The 22,661-nt window shown below is 42.8% G+C and overlaps 1 protein-coding gene across 1 annotated transcript; it reads right to left on the bottom strand.

The window, feature by feature from the left end:
* Nucleotides 1–2,749: 2,749 nt before the first annotated feature.
* On the bottom strand, nt 2,750–22,483 carry SIAH2 (siah E3 ubiquitin protein ligase 2). The gene is made up of 2 exons (XM_048864872.2): nt 21,486–22,483; nt 2,750–4,253 (listed from the first exon to the last, which is right to left on the bottom strand). The coding sequence occupies exons 1-2, from the start codon at nt 21,891–21,893 to the stop codon at nt 3,696–3,698; spliced, it is 966 nt and encodes a 321-aa protein (XP_048720829.1). The 5' UTR covers nt 21,894–22,483; the 3' UTR covers nt 2,750–3,695.
* Between the last annotated feature and the right edge of the window lie 178 nt (nt 22,484–22,661).

Raw genomic sequence — 22,661 nt, 5'->3', positions numbered from 1 at the left:
CTGACAGGAGATACCAAAGAACCTGAATTCAGAACCTGGCAAGTAAGTGAATGAAAACTACTTTTAAAATTATATGGTTTTGAAATGTAAGTTTCTTAGAAATTTAAGACTGCTTAAATCAGGGGTGGCCAACCTGTGGCTCCGGAGCCACATGCGGCTCTTCAAAAGCTAATATGCAGCTCCTTGTATAGGCATCGACTCCGGGCTGGAGCTACAGGTGCCAAGTTTCCAATGTGCCGGGGGGTGCTCACTGCTCAACCCCTGGCTCTACCACAAACCCTGCCCCCACTCCACCCCTTTCTACCCCCCCCCTCTGAGCCTGCCTTCTCCTTCTCCCCCGCCCCCAGAGTCTCCCACATGCCACAAAATAGCTGATTGGGACGTGCGGGGAGAGCGGGGGAGGTGCTGACTGGTGGGGCTGCTGGTGGGTGGGAGGCGCTGCTCCTTCTCAGGCTCAGGTTGGCCACCCCTGGTTTAAATATCAATTTATAAAAGTTAGCCATTATTTGTTTTTAGGCAGCACCTTTCATATGATTATCAATTGCTTTACAAACACTACTTAAGCCCCATAACAAAAAGACGCAAGCATTATTCCTATTTAAAGATGGGGAAACTGAGGCACAGGGAGACTAAATGACATGCCTACCTGCACACAGCATGACCATGGCACAGCCAAGAATGGACCATAGAATTCTGGCTCCCTGTTTACTGCTTTAGCCTCTACACGTTTATAGTGTGAAGCCAATCCCTACAAGTCTTTTCAACTCATTTGTCTTTAAAATGGAAATAATTCCATTTCAGGGGGAGTTGCCAGCAGGATAAGGGTTAAACTAAAAAAAAAAAAAAAAAAAGCTTCATAAGCAGATAAATACTCTGTTACCAGTATTATCTTCTGCGGCTGGAATTAACTAACTCTTTAAGAATATGCCATAGCGGAGCAGCAAGTATGATCAGTTTTGTTGGTCTGTAAAGTATTTCTCTGTCAGTTGTCAAAATGCTGGACAGACAAGAAGTATGATCAGAGACGTCCGAAGACGTGGTTCTAGGACTTGTTTCCAATTCCATACTACACAGCTTCTCTTCTTACTGGTCACTTCTTTAATAAAAAGTTCACTTGGCTTCCGTGGGGTTATCTAATATACTCCAGAACAGGACATGACCTTGCACCTATGCTACTTTCTTTTTCCTTGACGCACTACTGCATGGCTAGCATGTTCTTTTTGTAACCCTGAGCTATAGCCATCAGAGAGTCACACCGGTAAAACGGTCTCCAAGAATATGTTTCAGGTTTGCTTCCTTAAGAAGTTAATCTGGGTTTTGGATCAAGTATCAGCTATCTGAGTTTACTGTCTAAATGGATTACACTTCTAACTTCTTGGCAGCAGGGGTTACGTATTCTGTATTCGAAGCAATAGATACAGCAAAACACCAAAACCAGGCACCGTAAAATCCAGAGTGAAAGGACCTCCCCCACAACTAATTTAACAAGAACTAAATGATGTCTCAGGTCTTAACTATGTGAGTAAATTGGTATACCAAGTCTTCATAAAATACACTTAATTCCAGTGAACCTTCATTTCTCCAATAAAGGTGTTAAATCATCTACCATGAATTGTGCAGTGTGATTTACAAAGAGTGTTAGGGAAATTTAATCTGGATTCATGAATACTGTTACAAACCAGGACTTTGTTTTCACTTTACATTTTAGTTCTGTTTAAATTATTGTTGTGATTCTGTCATGCTTAAACTAAGGGCCTTCTGCAGCAAAATTTGGAAAACGTGTCATTTTTCATTGTAAGCATTGCTAGGCTATTGGAATGTGAATTGCTTTTGAGAATTCTTGGTTAACTGGTCCTACGCAGAGCCTAGGCATTACCTTAAGACCCAGAGCCTAAGTCTGATCTTGCGACAGCAGTGTAAATCAGTTCAATGAAGTCACTGGAGTTATGGAGTTATTGGAGTCATGAGTTGAAGTCATTGGAGTTACGCTAGTGTGAGATCCACCAATAGGACCCTGAACTATAGTGTGTCATTAATAATAGTTCCAGGGAGTTCTTTCCATGATCTCACAAACCCTCAACCACAAAACAAACTAATACATATCCTACTATTGGTTCTGGTGGATTATTTGGGAGTACTAGCTTGCATTCTCAAGAAGTTGTACCGAAGCCCCCCTCCCCATATGAACTAGATCACAAAAAGGAAGGAAACATTTTGCCTGGAATATCAGATTCTTCTTCCATTTTGGAGCACATAGTATATTGTCCCATACGGTCACAGACACTGCTACTCTATTAAAGGGAAGTCAGATTTCTACTATTCTCTAAGAAGGTGATGTGCTAGATCTCAGACCCTTTCCTGAAGGAAGAAGCAGCATGTGTAAAGACCTAAATCTGCTTATTTTCTGTTTTTTTCTCTATATAGCCTAACTGGATAATAAAACTGTCGTCCCAATCCTGCAAACCTTCTACATGTGGAACTCTCACTGATGTCTATGGAAGTTCTGCATGTGGAGAGCTTACAGAATCAGGCCATAATGTGGTATCCTTTCCTCTGATTTGATTCAGATTAAAAGTTGATGTAAATGACACTTAAGAGTGAGAATGTGGTCTCAATTCACAGTAGCACAAGAGAAAATTTACATGTACAGAGAGTAAAACAACTTTGAAAACAACAGCTGCCACCATAATTTCACACAATTAAACTTTAATATGTGGGCACCTCTATCAATTAAACACGCCACACAATGTTGTTTTTGCAAAATATTTATTAAAAAACTAAAGTAAATATGGCAACAAAAACTTAAATAGCAAATGACATGACACTGGCCATAAAGCTTTTACTATATTATTCTAATCAGTCTCTGACAATATCAATAATCAAGTATGTCTCCAGGGGAAGCCACATGTAAACAACCTGAATGCACCTCTATATGGTCAACTGCTAGCTGTTTGAGAACTATTAGATATGCGCCTCTTACTTTACTAGCACCTGTTCCAGGGCCCTTGTAAAATGTTCCAGGCATACTCAACTTTAAACGAAGTGAATGGGAGCAGAAGATGCTCAACACTTTGCAGGATCAGGCCTGGTTCATTTTTAAAGACACAGCAAGTGATCCAACACAACTGTTTTTTTTTTCTTTTTCTTTTCTTTTTTTAAAATAAAGAAAAGGGAATCAGAGCAGCAAGGGAACCTACACCAAAGTACCTTTTGTTCCTCTCTGAGTCACAGTAACCTCTCATGGGTACCACACTTGAAGCTATTTGTTTATTCTCTTTTTAAAAGCCCAGCAGGGGGAGTAAGTCAAGAGGTGTCTGTTTTCTCCTTGGATAACTCCTCTTAAGGGGAGCTTTGGGTGCACTTCAAAGAGAAAAATAGACCCTCAAGTCTATTAAAGACATATGTCTAATGGAAGCTCTGTTGTTTTTAAAAAGCGGTAAAAAATCTTCAAAAAGCATTCAAGAATTCTAAAAAAAACCCTTTTCCGGTTCAGATGATTGACAGGACACGCACTCATTTTGTCCGGTTAGCCATGACTTAAAACCCAAAGAGAAAGTTGTTACAAAATGTTGGCTAAATTAGGAATCCTAAGAGATATATATGAAGACATAGTTGAATATCATTTTAAAAAACCCTTAAGAATGTAAAGCACTATGCCCAGACAACCCTAGGTTTCACTAATGACACAGATATAATCACGGACAACACGTAGAAATAGTCACATTGATGCCAAGGTTTCCATTGTCTGCAAAAAGATGTGCTATAGCTGTATCGAAAACTAGACAGTCGCTGTTCATGATGGCAGCAGCCACCCCATCGTGAATGGAGCGGGGCGTTGCCTCCCAGGTCAGCCTGCGCCGGTTACCATTCAGCTCCAGTCGATAAGCAAAGTTTTCTGCTTGTTTGCGAGTGCCAATGAGCAACACAATAGCAAAAAACTGCTGGTGACCCTCATACTTCTCCTGTTTCTCCAACACCAGCATGAAATGGTGGCCAAAGCAAGACTGCATCATGACCCAGTCGACGGCACCTGGCAGGTTAATGTCCGTAGCGAGAAAGACTATGTCTTCTCCCTGAAGGGTGGTAATGCTTTTGTGGGCGTGCATGAGGTGGGACATCACAGCTTCCAAAGAGCCCTGCCATTTACAGGAGGCACCAGGACATGGACAGGAGTAGGGACGGTATTCACAGATATCTTCATGCTCCGGCTTTTCTGTATGGTGGAGTGTCAGGGAACAGCCTGTAGTGGCATACTGGAAGGAGACAAAACACAGGCCATCAAGATATACACGCAGATTTAATGTTCTAAAGCTCCCAGCTGTGAACTGCAAAATGCAGCATCAGTAAGAGCCCTCATTTCATTCTAAATTTTACATTATATTTTTAAGTGCTCTGGATTCAGAGCTGAGATTTATTTTACCCCCAAATGGATTCCTGCTTCATATGCTTTTAAATGGGAATTGCAAGCCGTTAGATAAACACGAATATTTTATTAGAACACACACTTAGAAAGTGCAGCATTACTAGAATTTATGTCCCATTCAATGAAAGATTTTATTTTAATTTAAATGTTTGCAGTCTCACTCTGCCACTGCATGAGAATCAAAGGGAGTGAAACTGACTATTTTCACCATACAAGTAAGGTGAAAGCCTAAATAAGTGAGATTTTTGTTTAAAGCTCTGTTTTAATAGTCCCTGAGTCACACAGGTAAAGACATGTATTTATTTGTTTTAAATCAGAAAGTGCACCTTTACATTCTTATAGCAAATTCAACATTCCTTAAACAAAGCACATACTTCTGCATCCTTACACAGCAACAGTCCCTTAATGGGAAAGCTTTTCCCCTTCATCCCAGCACCTGATTATCACCATTGTCACAGCTGTGAGACAAGCCAGAGCACTTTCTACACTGACAGCAATAAGCCCTCCACAATACGTACATCCACAATTCAAAAGAAAAAGGATTAAGCAAGAGTTTTCACTCTCCACCTGGCTAAAGAATAACAGTGTCTCAGACCGGAGCATAACAGGGGAGGCAAACTTCTTTTCTCAACCTCATCCCTTATCTTTTTCATGCACTGATTTATTTAGAGTCATTTTATTCCCAGTCTCTAGTTAGGGACAAGTCCAAAAACAACCACTAGCTGAGTCACTTTGCTGGAATACACAATGTTATATATTAAGTTTATATGCAACACAGTTAGGAAATGTCAAGTGACCATTCTCATAGCAACCAGTACTTGGCCCTTGTGTAAGGGCCTCATGAAAAGTGCATCTTGGAGTTTCCTGACTTTGTATCATCTAGTGTTTCCACTGATGTGCTGGTGTGGTGGTTTTTGTGTATGTATAACATGCGGGGGAAACGAGTCCAGGAGAGCTGGCTGTATTTTAAAGAATCCTTATTGAGGTTACAGGGACAAACCATTACGATGTGTAGAAAGAATAGTAAATATGGCAGGCGACCAGCTCGGCTTAATAGTGAAATCCTTGCTGATCTTAAATACAAAAAAGAAGCTTACAAGAAGTGGCAGATTAGACAAATGACCAGGGATGAGTATAAAAATATTGCTTGGGCATGCAGGAGTGATATCAGGAAGGCCAAATCACACCTGGAGTTGCAGCTAGCAAGAGATGTTAAGAGTAACAAGAAGGGTTTCTTCAGGTATGTCAGCAACAAGAAGAAAGTCAAGGAAACTGTGGGTCCCTTACTGAATGAGGGAGGCAACCTAATGACAGAGGATGTGGAAAAAGCTAATGTACTCAATGCTTTTTTGCCTCTCTCTTCACGAACAAGGTCAGCTCCCAGACTACTGCACTGGACAGCACAGCATGGGGAGAAGGTGATCAGCCCTCTGTGGAGAAAGAAGTGGTTCGGGACTATTTAGAAAAGCTGGACGTGCACAAGTCCATGGGGCCGGATGCGTTGCATCCAAGAGTGCTAAGGGAGGTGGCGGATGTGATTGCTGAGCCATTGGCCATTATCTTTGAAAACTCATGGCGATCGGGGGAAGTCCCGGACGACTGGAAAAAGGCTAACGTCGTGCCCATCTTTAAAAAAGGGAAGGAGGATGATCCTGGGAACTACAGGCCAGTCAGCCTCACCTCAGTCCCTGGAAAAATCATGGAGCAGGTCCTCAAGGAATCAATTCTGAAGCACTTGGAGGAGAGGAAAGTGATCAGGAACAGTCAGCATGGATTCACCAAGGGCAAGTTATGCCTGACCAATCTAATTGCCTTCTATGACGAGATAACAGGTTCTGTGGATGAAGGGAAAGCAGTGGACGTGTTGTTCCTTGACTTGGGGAAAGCAGTGGACATGTTGTTCCTTGACTTTAGCAAAGCTTTTGACACTGTCTCCCACAGTATTCTTGCCAGTAAGTTAAAGAAGTATGGGCTGGATGAATGGACGATAAGGTGGATAGAAAGCTGGCTAGATTGTTGGGCTCAACGGGTAGTGATCAATGGCTCCATGTCTAGTTGGCAGCCGGTATCAAGTGGAGTGCCCCAACGGTCAGTCCTGGGGCTGGTTTTGTTCAATATCTTCATAAATGATCTGGAGGATGGTGTGGATTGCACCCTCAGCAAGTTTGCAGATGACACTAAACTGGGAGGAGAGGTAGATACGCTGGAGGTAGGGATAGGATACAGAGGGACCTAGAAATATTGGAGGATTGGGCCAAAAGAAATCTGATGAGGTTCAACAAGGACAAGGGCAGAGTCCTGCACTTAGGACGGAAGAATCCCATGCACCGCTACAGACTAGGGACCGAATGACTCAGCAGCAGTTCTGCAGAAAAGGGCCTAGGGGTTACAGTGGACAAGAAGCTGGATATGAGTCAACAGCGTGCCCTTGTTGCCAGGAAGGCCAATGGCATTTTGGGATGTATAAGTAGGGGCATTGCCAGCAGATCGAGGGACGTGATCGTCCCCCTCTATTCGACATTGGTGAGGCCTCATCTGGAGTACTGTGTCCAGTTTTGGGCCCCACACTACAAGAAGGATGTGGAAAAATTGGAGAGAGTCCAGTGGAGGGCAACAAAAATGATTAGGGGACTAGAACACATGACTTATGAGGAGAGGCTGAGGGAACTGGGGATGTTTAGTCTACAGAAGAGAAGAATGAGGGGGAATTTGACAGCTGCTTTCAACTACCTGAAAGGGGGTTCCAAAGAGGATGGCTCTAGACTGTTCTCAGTGGTTGCAGATGACAGAACAAGGAGTAATGGTCTCAAGTTGCAGTGGGGGAGATTTAGGTTGGATATTGTGAAAAAGTTTTTCACGAGGAGGGTGGTGAAACACTGGAATGCGTTACCTAGGGAGATGGTGGAATCTCCTTCCTTAGAAATTTTTAAGGTCAGGCTTGACAAAGGCCTGGCTGGGATGATTTAATTGGGTGTTGGATCATATTAAAGAAGTTCTGTATTAAAATCACAAATGAATTTGATTCCCCATAGTTTAAATTCCAGGGTATTACTAATTAAGAGGTCTCTTGGCTTTTGGTACTGTTTCTCTCCCTCTATGTGTGAAACCTGCAAGCTGCTAATTGCATTAGTACATTCTAGACAAAGTCTAGACAGAGTCTGTTCTCAAAGCAATTCACACAGAGAGAGACTCAAAGCAATACTCTGTAACAACAGAAACAGCATCCAGAGACTCCCCGCCTTTTGTTGTATTAACAATTGTGATTAAAATAGAGATAGAGGATGTATGTGAATGGATGCTTGGTGTGGATAATAACTGAATGATCAGGGAGGTGCCAGCCTAAGAATCCAGTGTCCATCGGCTGAAGAAGGCGTCAAGTGGAAATAACCAGAGGACCCCCTGGAGGGCAGACTGGAATCCACCCAACAGCCTCAAGAATGGGAGAACCAAAGAACAAGATAACATCTGGCAGCACGGAGCCGTCAGGAATGTGCCATCTGCTGATTGATTCAGCAACAGCATGATGAAGCAATTCCCATAGACTGGCATAGGAAGAAATTCCTATAAAAATGGACTCTAGAAAGGGAGAACTTTGAGGTCTGATTCTGCAAACCAACTTCCAGGAGCATCAGACAAGGCCCTGCTCCCTCCTCATGTCCAGGCCAGCTGGCCAGTGGCTTGGCATGAGCAACTCTAAGGCTGGTAACTATGATAACAACCTTGCAGAACGTGTGTGTGTGTGTGTATGAATAAATATGAGATTGAATGGAATGTTATAGCTATAACTAACTGCTTACTATGATTCTTTCTGTATTCACAATAAATGTGAAAAGGAGTACTTGTGGCACCTTAGAGACTAACCAATTTATTTGAGCATAAGCTTGCGTGAGCTACATCGGATGCATCCGATGAAGTGAGCTGTAGCTCAAGCAAGCTTATGCTCAAATAAATTGGTTAGTCTCTAAGGTGCCACAAGTACTCCTTTTCTTTTTGCAAATACAGACTAACACGGCTGTTACTCTGAAACCTGACAATAAATGTGGTATTTTGCCTTTTTCCCTTTAATAAGATCCTGCTGGTTTTTAACTTATTGGTATAACATGAGGATCAGTCCTCCTTTGAGCAGGGGGTTGGACTAGATGACCTCCTGAGGTCCCTTCCAACCCTGGTATTCTATGATTCTATGAGTGGAGCGGGAAATGGTTACACTTCCTTCAGAAGGAAGAGAAAAATATACTTAGCTGTGCAGTCAGAACTCTAGAAATCATACATTCAAAGAGGAACTTCACATAAAGAATAGAAACAGCTGATCAGGGAAGATTCACAGTGGACAAGGTTAATGCTGACCCCAAAAGTTTGTTTTGTTTTTTAAATTGGGTTTGCACCCTTTGTTTATACTTTATACAAAGAAGGCCCCAAAGGATGTTTTTATTTAAGTTAGCAATATGTCAAGATCTGATGGAGGACCTTAGATGTTTATTAGAACATCTTACATGTGAACAGAGGACAGGTGAGTTGAATCTTTAAACACAATACCCTTTATCCAAAATGTTCCCCAATCCTTGGAGTTAAGAGGTGATACCAAAATGAAGCAAAAATAATAATAAATAGTAATAATAAAAAAAAAGGCCCCTTTCCCAAGGAATGGGACAGAGGACTAAGCTACCAGCTTTAGGTGTAAGAATGGCAAAAACTCAGTGATCTAGAAGCTGAATTAAATACCAAATACGAAAATACGAACAAGTCTGGAGAGAGTTTCTGGTGATATGAACAAGTAAAAAAACGTTGTTTCTTAATAATTATCTGACCAATTTTTAAAAAAATCAAGGTTAAATGCAATTTTTCCAAATGTTTAAAAAAGAAACAGCTATTTCTGAGTCAGAACAAGCACAAGGAATTTCAGTTCCGAGGGTTAAATGCCTGAGAAACAAGAGCTTAGATTCAATATCATCTCAGTTATTATACATATCATGCTGCTAACGTGTATAGTGGAAGAACACGAGAGTACAGACTTCTGTTTCAGATGTCACTAAAGAGTTAATGCATTTACTGTATCCGCCCCTCCCCCCCACCAATTAATCCTCTGCTAAGAGATTTGTTTAGGTATGCCAGTGAGCAGACAAGCCATGAGTTCTGCACCACCACAGTGACAGTAGAAAGAAGTGGTCCGAGTGTCAAAAGGGGGGGTGCGCCACACTTGAGGCCAAATGCTGCAATTTGTCAGGATTGCAGCACTGCTGTTTGCACACGCATGTATGCAACAGAAGATTGTCCCAGACACACAATGATAGGTGCAGGCAGACGTGAAACAAGTCAGTCTTAAGCCTAAGCATTCTTCCCAGGAAAAGATTTTAGCCCTATTGCTGCTCATGGTGCAAATAAGTCTTTATGATAGTGACACACTTGTTTGGAAGTTAAAACAAAACAGAATGCAAGAGAGAACTAAAGTTCAAGTATATTGATGCTCGTGGCACAGAAAAGGCAATATTTTAGAGAAAGTCCAAGTGAAGGGACAGTTAGAAGAACCATCACTCTAAGTACTTTACATTTCTTTTAAAAAACATAGCCTATCACTTACCAAATTTTTTAAAAACCAACTTTCAACAATCCCCAAACACTGCACTTTGTTGCTGGAAAGCTGCTCTCGTGGCATAACACTCTTACTTGTCATTTAAGGACAGTGCCCCAAAGGATTAAATAGGAGTTTCCGGATGGATGTTCAGTATTTGAAAAGTGTGAGCTCTGGTGATGTGGATAAGCCTTGCCCAAAATTATATGGTATGTGAGAGTGCTGCTTTAGCTTTTGACCTCATCCCTGCCACGTGAAGCATTCAGTTAAATATAGATTTAGATCCCCAACCCACAATGATATTTTTCTAAGCCTGTTACATAGAGTGTCACAGCCCTGAATCCCAACCGTCTCTTGTATGCTCCAGTACCTTCCATTTGTTAGCAGGCTTCTTAGTTAGAAGTAGCTAGCCCTATAGCACCCTTCGCAAACCTCTGCTTCTCTAGCAAAGCTGCATTTTCTGCTACTGCTAAACTAGGCTGAGGCCAAACAATTTTATGTAAAACGAAGCCAAGTAACTTCACTCAGAACGATCAACCTCAATTCAGCACAGTGCAAACAATGCAGAGGGGCTCCACTATAGAAGCGAGGTCTACATATTAAAAAACAAAACATGAGAACAATAAAATATCAGAAGGGTAAATACTGGGAAAATAAACATCCATCAGGAAAAGATAGAGAATGAAAGCAGAATTGGAACTACTGATAAAAATGTCAAAACATCATCTACTTCTTTCACAGCCTTGTGTCCTGCAAGCCTTAAAAGAACCTGTTATGCCTCAAAATTAGAAAGTATAATCTGATGTTAGACTCTTGTTAGATCTTGGACAAATGGAATAAGTAATTCAAATCAGAATCATAAAGCATAAGGACAGAAGGGACCACCAAACCACCTATATCACAGGCCACCAACTCCATCCCGCATGCACACACTACCCCAACAACTGAAATTAGACCGAAATATCACAGCCCACAGGATGCTAAAGTACTGTGCACCACAGTGAGAAAATAGAAGGGACTGACATGCACTTTTGCCTGAGATGCCTACAATGACAGTAAAATGATTGAGATAATCCTGGCAAGTGCACCACACCCACATGCTGCAGAGGAAGGCAAAAACCCCCCCGCCCCCTAAAGTCACTGCCAATCTGCCCTGGTGGAAATTCCTGTCTAACCTCATCCACATATGCCTATCAGTTAGACATGTGAGCATGTGAGCAAGAACCAGCCAACCATGCACTTGAGAGCAAGAGAATGCTTGTTTTACCTTTCTAGTTTTGGAAGATTTAAAATAAGGTTTGAAGTCATGGGACACAATCAGTGCTAGATTACCGGGAAGAGAGTAAATAATATGCATCACATAAATATGAAATGCCAAACAACTGGCATAATATTTACCTGACTAGGAAAGCTGTCATTCTACCACCCTATGTGATGTGTTTATTTCTGTCTGGACAATTAAAATTAAGGGTCGCATATCTGTCTAACAATGAAAGATTATTTTTTCTATGTATGTTAACAGTCAGACTTAGTTTGCCTTGTTTATGTAAACTTCTGATAAAGTTGCGAGGTAACCGTGAAGCACAGAAGGAAGTTCAATTTTTTTCTCAAGTCAAAAGTTAATTACATAATACTGTGAGTTTATCAGGTGTTCTTGTAATAAGTACACTTGTCTTTAGAGGGCTTAGAAGCATCTGATTATCTGGTGGTAGAGTTGGCTGGAAGGCAAGATGTGCAACTGGCATATTTCTTGAAATGACATCTCTATATCTAATGTACCTGTGGTCTAACTTCATAAAGTGCTGAGCACCACCGTTCCCAGTGATGTCGGGAAATGTGGGTTTAAAACCCCTGAAAAAAAGCAAGCCACTTACTTCCCTGAGACTCCTGGAATATATGCAATAACGAAAAATACAGAAATCTGACTATTTCCTTCCTAATTTGAAAAATGTATTCTTATATCAAATTACTCACATCACTAAGAACCTATTTATTTGGCAATGGGGGGAAATCCTAAAACATTTTCAAATATATATATTTGTATTAAATGTAACTGAGCACATTCCATGTAGTTGCCCATTAGCAAGTTTGCTACAAATGTATAGGTTTCAGAGTAGCAGCCGTGTTAGTCTGTATCCGCAAAAAGAAAAGGAGGACTTGTGGCTCCTTAGAGACTAACACATTTATTTGAGCATCAGCTTTCGTGAGCTACAGCTCACTTCATATCCGATAAATAAATAAATAAAATAAATAAATTTGTTAGTAGTCTCCAAGGGACCACAAGTATTCCTTTTCTTTTTACAAATGTATAGAAGACATTCCCTCCAGTGGAGTCCTCAAAGCTAATACAAGGGGACTAAGTTTATGGCTGTGTAAATCTGAAGCAAATTCTATTAAACTAAAACACAAGCAGGCAGTAGCATGTGTTTTAACACTATCAGGAGTGCAGTTCTGCACAGGGTTCTGTCATTTCTGTGGCCACAGCAATGATCACTCAGGCATGAATGGTTCTGTTTGTGAAGTACGATCATGAAAGGTAATGCTAAAATATTGCAGAATATACAAATATTGGTTAACGTGTAAATATATGAAGTCTCTGCAGTTTTATAGCTCAAAGTAAACAGCAGCATTTAAAACTCTAATTATTTCACTGCAAATTTCTGAATAAGTAGTTCATCTATAAAAGCACATTGCACCACTCAGTTCGCTAGGCCACATTGCAGTAGTTCAGTTGCTTAGGAAGATGAAATTTGGCAATAATTAATTAGATTTTAATAGCCCTTCATACATCTGTGCGTTCACAAGGTTTATTTTCTCCAGTCTACAGCATCCTTACAAAGACACCTGAGGCCACAAGAGAAGCTAAATCCATATAAAAAAGCCTCCCTGACTAAACAGCGCTTTTCTACAGCTAACCAGTTCCATATTTATTTAAAAGAGGAAAGGTAGTAAGATGATATTTCAGCATGTCTTTAACGAGGATTTTGAGTCAGAGGATGATGTGCATTTCTAGTTTTGAAAGCGTGCCTAGAGCATTCCGTAAGTATTTTAAAATTTCAGTGACTTAACACTTATCTCCTGTAAGACTCACCTCTTTCATAATGCCTATAAGAAGCACGTAGATAATTATACAATGCTATATATATTTTCAAAAAGCCTTTGTAACCCATCCAAACGGGCACAGGGAAAAGTAAGAAACCACATGACCCCATTCCTATAAACCTTTCTTTCTCTATTGTACACTTTTGGGCACTGTAAAAACAATAAATAGATGCTTTCTAAGCATGGAAGACAAATGCCAGTGAAAAATACCCCGGTTAATGTCACTTTATTGCTGTTTGGGAGGAGTATGTGCAGCAGCATAGAAATTACTCGTGGTAAAGAAAGACACCCCCTCTCCCCCATAAAAAGAGAGGTTGGGAGAGGAGTAGAAAGTAGAAGAGATTCTTAGTATTTCCACCCCTTTTCCATCCATGAGAGGCAGAAAGCTCCTTCTACTTCCCAACAGCTAGCAGGAAGTAGGATTTCCAATTTAGCAGATTCCTACCAGCTGGAGCCTGAGGCGAAGGATGGAGCTCCAAAGATCAGAAACATCAGCCCGGGAAAACCCCAGCCGTCTCCCCATTCTCCAACAGTTAGGGAAGATAGAAGAGTAGTTAGTTGCCACTCCATCTTTCATATCCACCTCTGGCATGCTCTTCAGACCCTGTACTAACTGGTGCCTATATATGGCAATGACCCAATTCTATGTTTTCTATAGGCCTCCTGTGGGAGACTTGGATGCATAAAGAAATGCAAGATCAGGTCCCAGTCTGTTTCACACAGGCAACTGAACACTATCAGCATTAACAGCTTTCAGTCACTCAGGCTACATCTGAACTCATAAGACAGAGATGAAAAGCTCCAAATCCCATCACCAAGTAAGTCTCTGAGCTATCCAGTCCCCATGCCTTTCCCCCCCCACCTCAATTATTCCATCTTCCAATCTAAGCTACATCCCTCCCCCTTTCTCAGTCAGTGTTAATGGTATCAGAGTAGCTCTGCAGGGTCAGAACATACCAAGCAAGATAAGTTAATTGCAAAGGTAATATTGGAAAGAATTTTGGAAAAATGGTTTCCTCAACTGCAACAGAAGTAAAGGCTCCAAAATGCAAATTTAAGCTTTGTAATTAACGTTGTGCTATCTACACCTCCACAAATGTTTCAAGCAACAACTGAACACTTTAAAGAATATGTGGACTCAATTCACCATAGCTGGCGTCCTTCCCAAATGTATACTGACACAGCACTTAAACTATTAGTTTGGAACTTCCTGTGAATTGAATTGCCTTGCATCTGCACTGAAGATCAACAGTGGATCTGCTGGGACTCACTGCCCAGAAATAGACCAAAGACAATTCTAGAGACGAGGGGAACGATATAAGTGCCCAACAGACAGTAAGATTATTTCTACTTGTTTTCTTCCACTCCTTATTTTATATTGTCTCTGTTTCACAATTAGTAGTAGTTTGCAGGAAAGTTTTTTTCCAATTAAACTATTAAGGTCCATGTACTTAATGTTTCCCATGACCCTATCCAAAAAAAGATAACTGAGCTGCAAAAGGGAGTGGGGTGGAAAGGGTGTGTGGGTACGTTTTCTTGCTTCTTTACGATGTTTAAAGAAGGCGCAAAAAAAATTCCGCTTAGTTTTATTTACATTAGTCAGTCAGGGTTTATCTGTGCCGAGAGCTTCTGGCCAACTGGAGAACTGACAGGTTAATAACAGATATACCAAAGAGGAGAAACTTGACTCAGAAAGAGATGAGGTGCTTTTTATTCAAACTGTTTAAATCTTTTTAGGTTTTATTGGTTACACCTTTTTATTTAAAGAACAGGAGAGAAAAGAACTTGGTTAAAGAATCAACAAGCCAATCTTTTGTTTTATCCTGTAAAGTGAACTGGTTTAATGTATTTGCTTTGCTAAAAATATCACTATAAAATGGAGAAAATAGCTTGATTAAAGGAAAGCCTGAGCAGAGGGAGCTGTTTTCACCAAGGTTTGTAATCGCTTGTAAGTATTTCCTACCACTAGCAGTGAGGCTAGGAGACATGTAAGTAAGTGTTTTTGAACTTGGGGGGAAAAAAAATCATCCTTTCAGGTAAGGTCTCAGAAAGCTTTCTGTGCCCATTTCTGAGTCATCCAAGATGCTCTCCAACAACAAAGACAAGTCTTGACATTTCCAGTATTTAACATCTACATTCACACACCCCTTTCAGGCCTCCTTTAATCATCATAAAGCAGCAATAAATAAATAAATAAATACAATAAAGCATAAGTCCAACCTGGCAATGGCAGGTTTTCAGCCTAGATGGACCTCTAGTCAGTTTCAATACAAAATGAACTGTAATATTGTGATCAGAATAGTTGCTTTGGGGAGTGATGCATTGATTTTGTTAAGGGCAACTAGGAAATACTAACTGTCACTGAAGATTAAGACAGGACACTTTAAAAAATGAAAACTAGGCAAGCAAGCATATCTGAAAAGAATGCATGGAACGTTTCGGTCTTTTTAGGCCAAGAATGCATCACAGTGGGGCATCTGACTCGCTGAACTTCTTCCTATATTGGATTTAAAAAGAAAAGCTGTGTTTTAGTTCTACATTCTATGTTATTACAATCATGAGATTAATTCTCATTTGAAAATGGAATAGAGAGAAACAGACTCCTATGTTCCTAAAAACTCAATAAAACACCTAAACTCATCCCACCTTGTCCTGTGATCTAGTTCACAAGCTAAATAGGTGTCCCAACCAAGGACTGTCACTGAACTTAAAATGTTGAAGTAAGTGGCACTGATGATTCATTCAGGAGGTGTCATTCTTCCCTCTGAGTCAGTAATGAATCTTGCAGATTGTTATGGGGCACTATATGGTTATGGACTGGCTTTCAGAGGTTATACAGAATTAATGACCATAAATATCCCATGGCACCCTTCATCAGTGAATGCATCTGAGGAAGTGAGCTGTAGCTCATGAAAGCTTATGCTCAAATAAATTTGTTAGTCTCTAAGGTGCCACAAGTACTCCTTTTCTTTTTGCGAATACAGACTAACATGGCTGCTACTCTGAAACCTGATCTTAACAAGTGTTCTGTTCAACCTGGGTCATTATGTTCTGCCTCCTTCTGTTATCAAGCATTCTCTCTCACGTCTTGTCATGAAGTTACATTCAAAAGCAAAGAGAAGCAACACCATTCGGTGTCACAACCACTACTGGCTTCAGCCATTATTGTATTGTTGTGAGGCTTAGCTGTCTTGTCAGGTGCTTTGAGACATTATGAAAGTAAAAATGGTTAAAGGATATCTAGCTAAAGTTTTAAGAATAATTGAATTACATTTGCATCTCCAAAACCTATATTGGGAAAGATATGTACTTCAGAACAGTTCACTAAGTTTTTAAAAGAAAACAGTTTAAAAATGCAGTAAGATTTAAATATTTAATCTGCCTACCTGAAAAACTGTGAAGTTCCGAATTAAATCTAAAGATGTCAACTATAATTAGTGACAGGACAGCTTGTTCATCCCTCTCTCTCTCTCTCTGAAGGACTACAGAAAATTGGCTGAAGAGATGTAACAGATGCCCCATTCCCATGGCTAAATAGTTTTTTTTAAAACAGAATGAAGCTACCTCGCAAAACACTTCTAACTTCATAAAGGCAGGATGACTGTGCCAAATAGTAAGAACAAAAGAGACATTCTGCATCCAATTTACTGCAAACTAGAACGAAAGTAGTCAATTTAAAAAAAAAAAAAAATCAGTGAAATTCATTTAATGCTAGTGATGTATGATGCTCCACACTGCTGAAGCATGTAGCTGGCCTATGGAGTGTCAGGTAAATGCCCTCTTCTTAGTACAGCGTGTGTTCTGTTTGCAAAGCTTTAAAACTAGGAACTGGAGACTTAGCAGAGCCGTACATACACTGTACTACAAAGGGCATTTACCAGATTCTTCACAGGTACAGCAGTGGAGTTCCACTGTGAGAATTACTTCACCTCCTTAATGTACACTGGGGCATTGCATGGAGCAGCAGCCGGAGACTCACAACTTCAGGCCTTGAAAGAAGGAAAAGCTCACAGTAAATATTATTTAAATTGAAAACCAACAGAGCATCTACCCCTACAAACTGCCAAACAAACCTGCCATTGTTTGTTTTTGATTAATCTGAGAAAAATCCTGGAAATCCTCCCGTAACTGCAAACTATCATATCTCTTGGTCTTGCTAGCAATGGGAATTTAATATAAACTCACTTATATTATAGTTCAATTAAGTGCTGATTATCAGAACTCTTGTGCATCAATCTCCCTGTGGTAATTTAAAATCATTCTTGAAGGAAATCCAGCAATAGTAATGTTTATTACAACTTTAGATTTCCAAACAATGCAGTTGGCTGAGAGTCACACAACCAAATACTCATGCATTCTTGCTTCACTCACCGATTCAGAGGGTCTGGTCTTTGCCCTCTAGCCTATGACCAGTCCCCTGGGAGTGACTCTTAAGCATATCAAATCCCCCGGGGTCACACAGTTCCACAGAGACAGGCCCATGGCCTCCAAGACTGAGTATTTGTCTCTCTCTGTCGCTCCCTGTAAGGAATCTAGCCAAGCCAGACTCCTGCAGGAGGCTTGTACCCTTTGGGCGCAATGGTCTCAGTGAGCATTTGCTGTGATATGGGAAGCCTTTTCTAAACAAGGTAACAATTTATTAGTCACTTGGCACACAGAACCAGAACGTCCTTGGGTTAGCAAAGAGAGAAAAGTTCTGTCAATTCTGGTCAAACCAGTGCCATGAGCAAGCCAAGCTCTAATCTAATGGATTCCATCTCAGGCTCTCTCTCTCTCTTTGTCCACCCATATGACAGCAGCCATCCTCTTCCAGAAGCAAACTCTTTAACTCAGTGGTGGGCAAACTACGGCCTGGGGGCCTCATCCGGCCCTTCAGATGTTTTAATCTGGCCCTTGAGCTCCTGCTGGGGAGTGGGGTCGGAGGGGAGGGGGGAGGGGCTTGCTCTGCACAGCTCCCTGAAGCAGTGGCATGTCCCGCCTCTGGCTCCTACAGTTCCACATGCTGCCCTGCCACAAATGCCTCCCTCGCAGCTCCCATTGGCTAGCAAAAGGAGCCAGAGCGGGGACATGCTGCTGCTTCTGGGAACTGTTTGAGGTAAGCACAGCCAAGAGCCTGCACTCATGACCCCCTCCCACACCCCAACCCCCTGCTCCAGCCCGGAGTCCCCTCCCACACTCTGAACTCCTAATTTCTGGGCCCACCCCAGAACCTGTATCCCCCAGCCGGAACCCTCACTCCCTCCCTCCCACACCCCAGTCCCCAATTTTGTGTGCATTCATGGCCCACCATACAATTTCGATACCCAGATGCGGCCCTCGGGCCAAAAAGTTTGCCCACCCCTGCCTTAACTCCTTTCTGTCCCAGATCAGTTCTTTGTTCTCAAGCTGGGGTCTCTTCTCAACTTCCCTGCTGAGAGGTGGGGAGAAAACCACTTTCCTCCTGGCCATTGTTTCCTAGGTGTCAATGTTCTGGCCCCTGAGGCTTTCCATTGTCTCTTTTGGACTCTGCATTAATAGGGGTTGCTTTCAGCAGGTTCCAGCCAGTTCCTCAACAACCCTATTCATTGCAGCCCAGACAGCAAGACAACACCCACACCTCATATCCTGTGTGCTGCTCCCAAGAGCAGGCTTAACTCTTTTTCCTCCTCTGGGTAGCAATGCAAAGTACGTAGGTGTTTCATAAAAATATTACAGAAAATCCTAACTTCCTCACAGCTTCTCTAGACGGTTAATAGCTTTTTGGAATTGATTGACAAGACACTGGCCAAAAGAAGAGTCTGACCTGTCCTTAAAGACTTCTCAGCACCAGGCAACAAGGCTGGCCTGAAAGAGACTTCTCAGCACAAGGCAACTTTTATGCTGCAACAGCTAATATTCTGCCGATATCTCCACAATGTTCCCAGCCAGGTTTTAAGAACACCCTAACAGATCATGATCATACAATCCACCTCAGGTTTTACACTGAGACCAGCACATAGGTGGAACAGGAGTTACTGACTTTCCACCCAGCACTGACTTAACTCCTCTAGTGAAAGAAAACAACATCAGTAACACTTATTTATGTAAAAGCAGCAAAGAGTCTTGCGGCACCTTATAGACTAACAGACGTATTGGAGCATAAGCTTTCGTGGGTGAATATCTACATGTCTACATGCATCCGACGAAGTGGGTATGCCACAGGACTCTTTGCCGCTTTTACAGATCCAGACTAACACGGCTACCCCTCTGATACTTATTTATGTATCTTGCTATCAAGTCTCAGGGCCTTGCCTAAAAGAGCTCTCACTTTTTTCGGGGGTGGGTGGGATACTTTTGATTGGACACATTATGCATTAGAACTTGAGCCCAATGAGTAAGAATTCAAGGTAAGAATAAAATGTTTTAAAAAACAGGTGATGACAGACACTAAGAACTGAAGAAAATATCACTCCTGGAGCGCTGCTGTTGGCTGCATGTGACTCTGCAAACTAAACTACAGAACCTTAAATATTGGCAGGACATGAGGAAAAAAAATACTTAAAAAGGAATATGTAAAACAAACTGGAGTTTTAAGGACAAGCCTCACTTTGGAAAATCAGAGTGAACAAAAAATACTCTTAGCTGTAGAACACAGGACATATAGGGGGGTGGAAAATGAGCAGCCATTAATGGCCTGCTGTCACTTTTTTCAACCAGAAGGAAAATTCACTATAAGCATCAACTCCAGTCAAGGCTCTACATTAACGCAATGGAGTAAAACAGTCTATTCCTTTTGTAACATTTCCTATTGCCCCAGTTCTTCAAGTAGATGTGATAATATGAACTCTTGAGCTTGTGTGCAGGCTAACTGCAGGATCTGGGGTTGTTTGTAAAAATCAAAGTTCTGCTAGATGTAGCAAGAATCTGTATAATACACCTTGTATGCTTATTTCCATAAGGAAATATTTTAAGATATATTTCACACAATCTACTTTCAATGAACAGACACACCAAAGAAAACCAAAGCTCTTAAATTCAAATGAAACTTTTCTAAATGTTCTTTGGGGCTTATTTTGGAGTGATCAACACTTTATTTAAAAGGACACTGACAATTTGAAATCTAATCAATTACAGAAGTGAATGAACAGTAGTCTCAGGTACTACATCTGTCTCTGATTCCCTTGGTCTATCAATCACATTACCTATTTTTTAAAATATATTTTTCTGTCCCTTGGTACTGTAAGAGAGACCCACCCAAACTACAGAGAACTATGCCAGGGGAAAGATGTGAAACTGATTAAATACGAAAGTGCTGTCTATAGGCATAAAGTAAGCAAACTGAAAATGAGAGGACAGGTTTTTTCTCTCTGATCTCTTGGAATTATAATAGTGTTCTAAACAAATAGGTAAAATGTATTCAGTGATCATGACTTTTAAAATATATTGTGTCCCTCTTAGTCACAAAATTAAATCACAGGCCTACTTATATAAACCTTAACCCCCTACTTCTTTTCAGTGATTTAATTAGAGATGGCCATTTGTCCTACAAAAGAAGCAGTATATTGCATGAAGAATAATACAGTAGAGTGGTCTAAACCATCTGCAACAGTGAAAGAGGTCTCTGCAAGAGTCTAAGTGTGTGAGATATTACTTTTAAAAATTAGATGCTTATGTAATTTTTAATCGTTGATTGTTTTAAAAGCCTTAATGGTGTAGTTACGCATTATGCCACTGTGTAGCAGCATGGCTATCAAACAGGATTAAGGCAAGACAGCAGCTCTAAATTGTAAACAGGTATGCAGAAGAGCCACGCTGTGGGTATCTTTAAGACAAAGAACAATAGGATATATATTCTATGTATTCTTATTGCTCATGGGGGTCCCCCCCCCAAAGTTCTCCTGGGTAAAGGAGCTGTGCTCCTAGCAAGAGGCCATATGTCTATTGACCGGGCTAGGAGTGGAAGACCCTCTGTGTTTCTGCTGGAAGGGGGTGAGACAGGCTGCTACTGGGGTTCCTCAGGCTCGTACTGATGTGGGGAGCTTCTTCTGCTTCTGCTGGGAAAGGGGGCAGGGATTTGTTTAAAAGCCATATAAATAACTAGGACAGGAGCCTCCCTCTGGTATGGCGGAGAGGTGCAGAATGTTTCTGTTGACTGGAATCTGGAAAGGAGAGGCGAAACTTTCACGATCTCGCCTCTCTGCAAAATTCTGCGACATCTCGGGAGTTGAGAGGGCAGGTCCCCTTCTTAGTGACCCAGGGGGCAAGGGCTCCCTACTGGCAGCTCTTGGAGGAGCCTTTGCTTTGTGGCTCTGCAGAAGTGACAGCAGCATTCCGGTCCAGAGGCGATCAGAGGCACAAGGAGTTTAGCTCCATCCAGGCACCCCCGGGACCGTGTCGGCCGGAGCAGGCAAAGGGCTTGGAGGATGCTCTTACCTTGCAGGGGAAGAGGACAGCCGAGGCCACTTTCTCCATGGCCAGGTTCCTGATGCTTGGGGTCAGGGATCCCCTGCACGTGGGGCAGCAGCTCAGTTTCTGCCGGCATTGATTGCACACCAGATGCCCGGCCTGGCACTGCAGGATCGGGGGCAGCACATAGTCGAAGCAGACGGGGCACTCGAACAGCGAGGTCAGCTCGTGGTGCTGAGGCGAGACCGGCCCGCCGCCGCCGCCGCCTCCTCCGGGGCCTGAGATCACAGCGGCCGCGGCGGGTAGCGCGGAGGAGCCGGGGCCGGCAGCCGAGATGGTGGCGGCGGCAGTGGGGGCAGCAGCGGGGGACGGGGCGTGCTGCTGCTTGCCGCAGGGTTTGTTAGCACTGGGTCCGGCGGAGGACGGGCGGCTCATCGCGGTCCGAACCAACCATCGAACTGCGGGCACCTGGGTGGCCACTCACCGAAACCCGGCGGGACCCGCGCGACGGACCGGCTCCGGGGCCGCTGTCGGGAGCGGGCCGCCGCCAGCAGCCGATGGGCCGCCGCGGACGTTCCAAAGTGTAGCAGCGTTCCAGAGGGCTGTCCCAGCGTTCCGAGAGCGGCCCCGCCAACCGCCGCGCTTCCCGGGCCGAGCGCGCCACGCGCGGGTCCTCAGCCCAGCGTCTGCACCATTGGTCTGACGCAAGCGAGAGAGGCAGGAAGAGGGTGTAGCGCCGAAGCCTGCTCCCCGGCGGGTTCTGCTCCCAGTGCCTGGCTCTTACTGAGCATGCCCCAGCCGCCCAGGGTGCTGTCCCTCCTCGTCCTAGTCCGCTCTGGGATCCGCCCGGCGAGACGGCGAAGGGAGAGGAGACGCGGGGGTGGGCGAGGAAATGGGGTAGGAGTTGCACGAGCAGAAGAGGAAGGCGTTTGCTGACACTCCACTGGGGGAGGCAGGCCCACACTGGCATGTCTGACGTGTAGGAGCCCCCTTCCACCGCCCGGGGGTGATGGGGTGAGGGCCGCCTCTGCCTGTCTCCATGGGACTGCGTGGCTGCTAACATGGCTGGCGCAATCCAGTGGGGGAAACGGCACAGAAAGCGCCAGCAGGCACCGAGCTTGCACCAAGGGAGCTGCGATCTACTATGCATCCATCACCATAGCACTTTGCAGCAATAAAGGGTGGTGGAGGGGCTGCCACGCG

This window comes from Caretta caretta, chromosome 9, assembly GCF_965140235.1.
Source record: "Caretta caretta isolate rCarCar2 chromosome 9, rCarCar1.hap1, whole genome shotgun sequence".
Classification (NCBI taxonomy): Eukaryota; Metazoa; Chordata; order Testudines; family Cheloniidae; genus Caretta; species Caretta caretta.
This window is presented reverse-complemented; position numbering and strand designations above follow the sequence as displayed.